This window comes from Phoca vitulina, unplaced genomic scaffold (assembly GCF_004348235.1).
Source record: "Phoca vitulina isolate PV1807 unplaced genomic scaffold, GSC_HSeal_1.0 scaffold1, whole genome shotgun sequence".
In the NCBI taxonomy this organism is placed as follows: domain Eukaryota; kingdom Metazoa; phylum Chordata; class Mammalia; order Carnivora; family Phocidae; genus Phoca; species Phoca vitulina.
The window spans coordinates 1,511,391-1,520,755 of record NW_022589704.1 but is presented as its reverse complement, the minus strand read 5'-3'; the positions used below and the strand labels follow the sequence as shown (position 1 = coordinate 1,520,755).

At 54.4% G+C, this 9,365-nt stretch overlaps 1 protein-coding gene across 1 annotated transcript in view; it reads right to left on the bottom strand.

Annotated features, from left to right (window-relative positions):
- Positions 1 to 9,365, bottom strand: part of ANKMY1 (ankyrin repeat and MYND domain containing 1) — a 46,375-nt gene that overhangs the window by 28,509 nt on the left and 8,501 nt on the right. The window contains exons 4-6 of the mRNA XM_032413180.1: positions 3,523 to 3,995; positions 1,475 to 1,691; positions 1,105 to 1,269 (exon numbers count right to left, since the gene is read on the bottom strand). Coding sequence (XP_032269071.1) covers positions 1,105 to 1,269; positions 1,475 to 1,691; positions 3,523 to 3,995 — 855 coding nt within the window. The remainder of the gene's footprint in view (positions 1 to 1,104; positions 1,270 to 1,474; positions 1,692 to 3,522; positions 3,996 to 9,365) is intronic.

Here is a 9,365-nt window from a genome sequence, read left to right as displayed (position 1 = left end):
CCCGCGTGCACCTGCCCCCCCACCCCACCCAGGGCAGCGGGACCCGGTGTGCTCTGGCCTCCTCCCCGTGTGCACCTGCTCCCTTACCCACTCCCCACCCTGAAATCCTCAGGAGCTGGTGTGGTCCCACCTCAGGGAACTGAAGGCAGGAACCGAGGCCTGCCCTGGAGAAGCAGGGGTGGGGGCCGTGTGTTGGTAACTGAGGAGCTTTGCCCGCCTCTTCTCAAGGAAGAAATTCAGGAGACAGCGTGAGGTGAGAGAAGAGTCCCAGCAAGGGGACTTTTTCCAGCACCACTCCCTCACCTGCCCAGGAGGGGCCCTGACCACGAGGACAGAAAGCCGCAGCCCCCACAGAAGGCTTGCTGGGAGGAGGTCAGTCCCAGGCTGGGCCGGCCTCACAGGGCTGACAGTTAGGGTCCAGGGTTCCCCAAGGGGTGTGCAGACGTGGCCCCTGCGGCCGGCACCCAGGAGACAGGCCACGGAGGTCGCCCTGCGCTGCAGAGAGCGGGCCCTCAGGCACTGCCCAGCCAGCTGTGAGGCCCCAAGCCTGCACTGGAACGGAGGCATACAGGGCTGCCCCTGCAGCGGCGGCAGGGCTCAGAAGCTCCCGGACGGATGAAACACAGGACCACCATGTGACCCCGCAATCCCACGGCTGGGGGTACATCCCAAACAACCCAAAGCAGGAGTTCATGCTAACGCTTGACCAGGGACCTCTGGGCAGTTCTATTCACAACAGGCAAAGGGCTGCCTCACTCCTGAATCACCAGCCTTCCCTCCCTCCCTCCGAGTCTCGTTCCCTGGGGCCCACAGGAGGGGTCTTGGGCCGACTGCTGTGCATGTGGCTCGGATGGGACACATAGCCCTTGGCGTTGCGGTAAGAGCTCAGGACACTGAGCGGGCACGCTGGCTCCGTCCCTGCCTCCCACTCCCCGCCCGCGGGCCGTAGTGTCCCTTCACCCATCTGAAGCCCATCTGCACAGAGACAGGGAGGCCGGGGACCGCGGCCAGGAGAGATGGACAGGTGGATGGGGGATGGGGGAGAGGGGATGGGGGACAGGGTGCTACAGACGCCAGGCCGGGCTGCAGGGTCGAGGGGCTGACCTGGGGCTTGGGCGTCGTCCGCTCAGCGATGTTGGGCTTGAAGCACCTGGACGGGTAGTAGAGAAGGAAGCACATGTTGAGCGCCGTGAGGCCCTCGTCTGTGTACTTGTTCACGTCGGCCCCATGGTCCAGCAGAAGGTTGATAATGTTGTTGTGACAGTGAACCTGGAGGGAGGAAGCCAGCCTCATGAGGACAGCAGGTACCTGACTCAGAGACAGCGGCGTGGGAAGATCAACACGCCCCAGCCTCTCTGCCATCTGACCCTGTGCATCCCACTTCTGGCTGGGAGGACAGCAGCCCCGCAGAGGGGAGAGGACCCCAGACTGTCACGGGTCCACAGTGCCGGGGGCACCCCGCATGGGGACTTACGGCGGCCGCAGCGAGCACAGTGTAGCCCTTGGCATCGGCCACATCAGCGCTGGCGAGGTCATCCCTGAGGATCCCGTAGATCCAGTCATAGTTCCCTTCCCCAGCCCTCAGGATCATGTCCTTGGCAAGCCGCTCCTTGGGCCCATGACACGCAAAGCTTCTCCGGTCTCCCTCCAGGATGGCACCCATGTTCCAGCTGCTGTGGGCCTTCTTGTTCCTGGCAACACGGTGGGCCTCAGTGGTGTTAGGCCAGCCCAGGACCCCCACTCAGGGCCCTCTCTCCTACACCCCTTCTCTTCATTCCTCACCCTGCCCTGCCCCAGGCCCTTTTCCTCCCCTTACAGTCCACTCCTCAGGCACCCTGAGCCCTAGGGGCTGCACCACTGAGCAATCACAGTTGGCGTGGACACAGCACTGTGGTGTGACTCGCAGCCCTCAGGTGCAGATGCTCAGGCTTATCATGGGCCCTGCACATCCCTGCACATCGGTCCCTTCATGTGTGCTGGGAAAGGGGCTCTCATAGGAGGGGCCCCGGGCAGGAAGGAGGTCAGGCACACACATGGGTCTGGCACTCAGCACCAAGCACTCATATCCCACCTCTGCTCATTCACTTTTTGAGTAGATAACACGCAAGTCCCATGGCCCGTTCACCAGCCCACACTTAAGCCTCCTGTGTACACATAACCTCCTCCACCATCAAGAATCTATGGATTTATGGCACCTTCTGTGCCCACCAGTTATCAACAATTACTGGCTCAGCTGACGTCCGCATGATGGATGGACAGATGGATGGCTAGGTGGATGGATGGAGGGGTGGGTGGGTGATGGGTGGGTGGATAGGTGGATGAATGGAGGGATGGATAAATGGGTGGGTGGGTGGATGGATGAATGGAGGGATGGATAAATGGGTGGGTGGGTGGTTGGATGGGTGGAGGGATGGATGGATGGAGGGATGGGTGTGTGAGTGGGTTGATGGATGGATGGATGGAGGGATGTGTAGATGGGTGGGTTGATGGATGGATGGATGGAGGGAGGGAGGGAGGGATGGATGGAGGGATGGGTGGGTGGGTGGATTGAAAGAGGGAGGGAGGGAGGGTTGGGTGGAGGGATGGGTGGAGGGATTAAGTGGGGGGAAGCATGAATGCATAAGTACCCAGCCACTTGTGTTTACCAAACATGAATTCTAAAACAGTTTAGTGACATCAGAGGACAAAGTTTAGTAAACAAATGAAAATATTCTTCAAAATTTTAACTTAAAATATCAGTTTTCATCAAGTAGCTGCTAACTTTTCCAGGGCTGGGGTGGGGAAGAAGGGTGTCTTTGGAGACCATCGAAGCAGCTCCATCTTTCCCAGCCATTTTGGAGAAGCCAGAGCTCCGTCAGCCCCCAGCCTACTCCTACCCTGCTCTCCCACCTTGGCTCTCGTGTCAGATCCGTACTCATACACCAGGGTAATAGCAGTCCCTTCTCTTTGTGTGGACCTCACGTAGATACCCGACCTACCGGACACCTAGTCGCAGACACGACCTGCAGAGGCTGGGGCGCAAGCTCCAACCGGTACAGAGAAAACACACACAGGGTCCCAGAACCAGGATTTGAACTCAGCCCCATCAACTCAGGAGTTGACCCTATTCCACATCCCCTTGCGAGGCTCTACACCCTTCTCGGGACTACCCTGCCTCCATGCTCACCAAGGAACCCCCTGACCACTCCTTCCCCCAAGACTGGGTGAGCAGGATCCGGCATCCCAATACCCTGTGCGAACATCGATGGCCCCAGCACCTGCCTGCCCCACCCCTCTCCTCGAAACCCGGGGACATGTCCCTGCTTACAGGCCCGTCACGGCTTTCCCTCCCCCTCCATCACTGGGCTGCCTCAGTCAAACAGGAGAAGCACATATGATTTAACCTGACAAATAACCCTGCAAGTTACTCAGCCAGGTGCCGGAGGCCTCCAGGGGGCCCAGCACTGAGCGCAGGCCCGTCAGCGGCGGGGAGGAGCAGGCCTTCCAGGCATGGAGGTGAGGAAGAACGATGTGAGGACTTACCTGTACTTGTAAGCTTGCTTCTGGATTTTGACCATCAAAGGGGTCTCATTTTTTATAAACCAGGGTTCGCCGTCCTCAACAAATGGAGGGATATCGTTAAGGAAGATCAGGGCATCTAATTCTTTGCGGAAAGAGCAGGTCATGGGCAGGTGGCTGTTGTCGGTTGAGTAAGTGTATATTTCTGGAGGCAGAGTTAAGTCATCATTCAGAAGAAACCGCTTATAGTCATAGAAAAAGGGGTCCTGTTCCTCATGCAGGTCCCACTCCATTTTCTCCTCGCCCAAGAGGCTGATTCTAGCAGGAGAGTGCGTGAGGAAGCCCGAGTACTCGGGGTAGTCGTGTATGGAGAAGCTGCTGGGCACCTCTGTGCACAGCTTGATGAGGTGCTCCCGAAACCACAGCCCGACGTCCTGGCTGCCATCGGGGTAGGTCTCAATGCCTGGCCCAAACCGCTCGTTGGCTTTGTACATCCCCTGCAAAACAAAGTTCACTAGGGAAAAGAGAGAATTCAGCAGGGCCGTCTGCTCTGTAACTGGGTTCTCAAAATCAAAAAATTAAACCTTCCTAAGAAATGTATTCATTCATTCAACAAATATTTGCAGAGGCTTAGTATGCACCAGGCCCAGGGGCCAAAAGCAAATGTGTAAATATGGAACACATGGGTGGAGAAAGGTGCTACGGGCCTGGGGTGGTCAGGGGTGGCCATACTGGGAAAGTGGGGACACGCCCAGGGGTCTCAGGGTGGAGCGTGTCGGGGACACCACGTGTAGGCTCATTTCAGGGAACCCCTTGCAGCACTAGGGGCCCAGCCCAGGCACCCCAGCAGCATGGGGGTCAGAGATGCTGGGCACTGGGTCACAGAGACCCCAGCAGGCATGAACCGAGGAGGCAGGAGGAGGAGGGGAAGGATGGGGAGGAAGGGAGGGGGGAGGAGGCGGGGCTAACGCTCCCTTCCCGCGAACCCAGCCGGGTGCAGTGATTCCTGGGCCTCTCTGGGTGCTCCCACTGGGTGGGACGGTGTCTGTGCTGGGTGGAGCATGGGTGCAGAGGGAAGGGCCAGGAGGGCCTTGAATGAAAGGCAATGCCGCCCCCCCACCCAAGGAAACTGGGAGAAGGGCTCTGGCACCGGGAGCTCAGAGAGAGGCCCCGCTTCCCAGGAGAGCTGCATGCTCCCTGCGCTGGCACTGAAGGACGCCTGGAGGTCACTGGGAGGACTGAGGAAACAGCCTGGGCGAAGTTGCAGAGGCCTGACACAGCGGGGGCATTCGGTTCACTCCCGAGCTGTGCCCGCATCTGTGAACCGGGCCAGGGCTGCTGTGTCAGGGCTCTCTGGCTGCAAGCCCCGGGGCTGGGCACTTGGGATGTAAGGCTCCAAGCTCCACGGCCCTGAGCACAAGAAGCTCGCAGTCATGGGGCGCCTGGGTGGCTCAGTCGTTAAGCATCTGCCTTAGGCTCAGGTCATGATTCCAGGTCCTGGGATCGAGCCCCGCATCAGGCTCCCTGCGCCACGGGAAGCCTGCTTCTCCCTCCCCCACTCCCCCTGCTTGTGTTCCCTCTCTCGCTGTGTCTCTCTCTGTCAAATAAATAAATAAAATCTTAAAAAAAAAAAAAAAAAAAGAAGCTCGCAGTCTACAACAGGCTAAAGAAACGAAAAGAAAACGCTCTGAGGATGACGTCATTGTGCAGGAGGTGGGGGGAGGGGGGCAGAGGTACTTCGGGAAGAAGCTGCACAGGGCACGAAGTGCCACCTCGGTCTGTGAAAGTGGCTTGGTGGGGCGGGGCACATTCAACCTGGAAGCTCCTGTCACCCAGGAGGCAGGAGCCACAAGATCCATGGGCGGGGAAAGACTGGGGACAGGGCAAGGAAAGTGGGTGCAGGGAGGCAGGCAGTCGGAAAAGCAGCTGCTGCAGATCTATGAGGAGTCCAAAGGCGCTCATGCCCCGAGAGCTGACCCAAGAGCTCCCCTTCCAGGAATCCATCATAAGGAAATAATCCCAACATCATCAAAGCTATGGTCACACATACGTTCACGACAGTACGTAAGCAACAAACTATAATCATACTAATAAAATATAATCCTAATAACGGTTATGTCTGCAGGACGCAACAGGCCACAGTGTTCGTCTCTGACACACATTTACTTTGTGACCAAACAATGCCCTCCTAGGAATGAATATATCCCAGAGATCACCAACAAGAGCACAGAATGGTTGATGAGCAAGACCGTCACCACCATGCCCTTTGGCACAACAAAGCCTGGAGAAAAGCTCCCAGTGGTCAACCCTTCCCAACCAGCTGTAAGGACACGAGATGCCCGGATGATGGGAAACTGCAGGCAACCGTCGGAAGTGCGAAGAGCGCAGGCCCTGCCGTCTAAGTGGGGAGGAACGTGCAGGCGCACGGGCTCATGGTTGCACCTGCAAAGATAAAGCTGTAGAAACAGTCACCAATGACAGGACCGGACGCCAGAGAGAAGAGAAGGGATGGACGCTGGACTCCTCTGGGTGGACCCTGTTTGCTAGATTTGCCTTCAGAAAAATATCAGTTTTTTACATAAGTATAAAACAAAATTAAGGCAAGATTTAAAAAATCAAATCCTGGGGCGCCTGGGTGGCTCAGTCGTTAAGCGTCTGCCTTCAGCTCGGGTCATGATCCCAGGGTCCTGGGATCGAGCCCCACGTCGGGCTCCCTGCTCTGTGGGAAGCCTGCTTCTCCCTCTCACTCTCCCCCTGCTTGTGTTCCCTCTCTCGCTGTGTCTCTGTCAAATAAATAAATAAAATCTAAAAAAAAAAAAAAAAAAAAATCAAATCCTAAAAAAACAAAAGCAAAGCGAGTGAGTGCAGCTCTCCTCCCAGGTGGTGGGTTAACTGCCCAGAGAGGAATTATGTCCTGTGATTGGACTCAACATTCCTGTGGGGTCAGCCCCAGGGCAAAAGGAAGGCAAAGGAGCTCTGAGTTGCTTTCAGGAGCCGTGGGGTCCCAGTGCTATGTTATTATTCCGAAACTGTCATACATATTTTATGAGGTAAAATAGGTAGAAATGTTGTTAATGGTTAGAAATGAGGATTTTTAAGACTAAGAGGAAAGATATGCAAATACAATACCATGGCTGTTGAGTAAAAACCCTGTATTCCTAAACTGGATTTGGAGACATCAGTATGAACCAGTGGTATCTTTTCTCATTTAGAAAATACATATTATTGAGATCTCCTACTGAAAATACTAAATATGAAAACCAAGCCAACACAGTAGTAATAAGCACCCAAACTGTGGTTTCTAAACACCATTTCCCACTGTGGAACCAGGCCTGCCAGATAAAGTCGATTTTGGGTCCAGGGCAGGAAGTGTATGGATGACCTGGGTACGACTCCTCACTGCAAAAGGCAAGAAAGCCACCAAAGCCTGCTGGAGTTGTGTCAATTGCAAGAGCCAAACGAAAGAGGCTCCCCCTGACCAAAGAGTGCCAACTGGGCATCGAAAAGCCTAACGACTGCAATGTACGGAGATAAACCAACTATATTAAAATCCATGAGTTCATAAAGATACAGAAAAACCCCACTAAGCTCCACTGACCACCTCTGAAGAATGTTTGACAGTAATCACCTTCCGACTCTGACAACCAGCAAAGAAAGGGAGACGATCAAGTGTCATTTTGCTTTTCCCATTAAACTACCTCCAAGTAACCAGACAGCTGATGAAGGATGTTGTAGATAAAAGAATTCTAGTTAACATGGGCGCCTGGGTGGCTCAGATGGTTGAGTGTCTGCCTTCGGCTCAGGTCACGATCCCAGGGTCCTGGGGTCGAGTCCCACATCGGGCTCCCTGCTCAGTGCAGAGCCTGCTTCTCCCTCTCCCTCTGCCATTCCTCTGCTTGTGCTCTTCTATCTCTCTGTCAAATAAAATCTTTAGAAAAGAATTCTAGTTAACAAATGGAGGAGGAATTGTAGATTTAGAAAGTCACTGTCTTACACCCTCTCATGAAATAACGGTCATCGGTATTCTCCAAAATCACGAGAAGTAAGACGACCGCCATCGTAACAGACGGGATAGGACTGCAGACCCCGGCCCCCACTGGCCAATCCTGACATCACATGAAGAAAGACAACCAGACATGTGTCTCCCGTGTGGTTTTTGACAAAGGTGCAAAGGCCAGCAGTGGAGAAAGGACAGTCTTCTCACCGACGGCAGGGGACCAGCTGGACACCCAAGGGTGGGGACGGGAGGGGAGGAGGACTCACCCCCACTTCACGTGAAATGCAAAAGTGAACTCAAAACGGATCACAGAGCTAAATGTCAGCGCTAACACGAGAACACGGACGAAAATCTTGGTCACCTTGGGTTAAGCTAAGATTTTGTAACTAGGATATAAAAAAAAGCAAGAGCTAGGAAAGAAATATTGATAAGCCTAAGAGTGGCTAAAATGAAAATAGACAACACCAAGCACTGACAGAGAGGTGGAGCAAGGACAACGCTCACATGTGATGGGCTGAAACAGCAGGCGGCACAGCCACTTTGGAAAACCACTCGGAGGTGCCCTATAAAATTCATCATACACGTAACATACAACCAGCAGTCCCCTCCCAGGTATTTACCCAAATGCAAAAATAGACATGCGTGCACGTGAGGACTTGTAATCAAATGTTCTTAGCAGCTTCATTCGTAATAACCAAAAACTGGAAAGATCAAATCAAAACTGTGTATCATATCCACGCAATGGAATACTGCTTCCCAGTAAAAGAAACGAATTGCTGACACACGCAAATACGTCTGAATCTCCAAAGAATCATGCCCTACACCAGAGAATTCACACAGGAAGTGCCGCCCACAGCAGGGTCCCGAGGACCTGAAATGACAGGAAAGGGAGACCTGTGCTAACAAGCAGAGCAGGGTCATTGGGGGCTGGCGGGGGGGGGGGGGGGGGGGGGGGGGGGGGGGGGGGGGGGGGGGGCTGGAGATTGACTCCAGCGAGCCTCAGGGCCTTGAGGGGACTGCGCGTGCTCACGGACGCACACACGTGCACACACCATGTATAAATGTTTACAGCAGTCTGATTCAGAACCACCCAGAGCTGGAAACTGGACAACAGCGGGACAACTGTGGCGGAGCCAGGCGCTGCCCAAGCGCTCAGCGCTAAGGAAGGACCTACGGGCTCAGTACAGCGCAGGTGGATCTCCAACGCATTTGCTAAGTGAGAGGTCTACATATTGTATTTTGTTAACAGGACATTCTTGCAAAGGTAAATTATAGGCCAAAGGATGGGCCAAGAGCTGGGGTGAGGGGAGAGACCAGTCCCAAAGGGGCACGGGTACCATCGGGGGATGGAACGGTCCAGTGCGTTCACACAGCTCTAGGCTTGTGAAACTGTATATATACTAAAGTGGGTGGGTTTACTGTGAGGAAATACAAGGAGGAAATGTATCTCATCTGCAAGTTTCAAGACACTCTATGTGGAACGATCCAGTTTACGTACAAAAAACTAAACATTTGTGGTGCATTTACAGTTGACTCTAAAGGACACACAGAGCGCTGATACCCAGCCCTATTCTGGAAAATGGGATCCGGAAGAGGCCTGTCTTCTCACTTGTGTTCGTCTTCTTCTCATGAGCCTTATTATTGTATCTTATTACTGGTACTGTTTTAATCTCCAAAAATAAGAAAGCTACCACTTGTTGCACAAATAAAATTCCCCAGAACCTAAATATCCTTTTATCCAGTGGCCTGAACACGCAAGACCCCACCTCTCCCCTGCACACTAGGTGGCCCCACCTCTCCCCTGCACACGGGGCAAATCCGCCCCTCCCTTGCACAAAGGACGGCCCCGCCCCTCCCCCACACAAAGGGC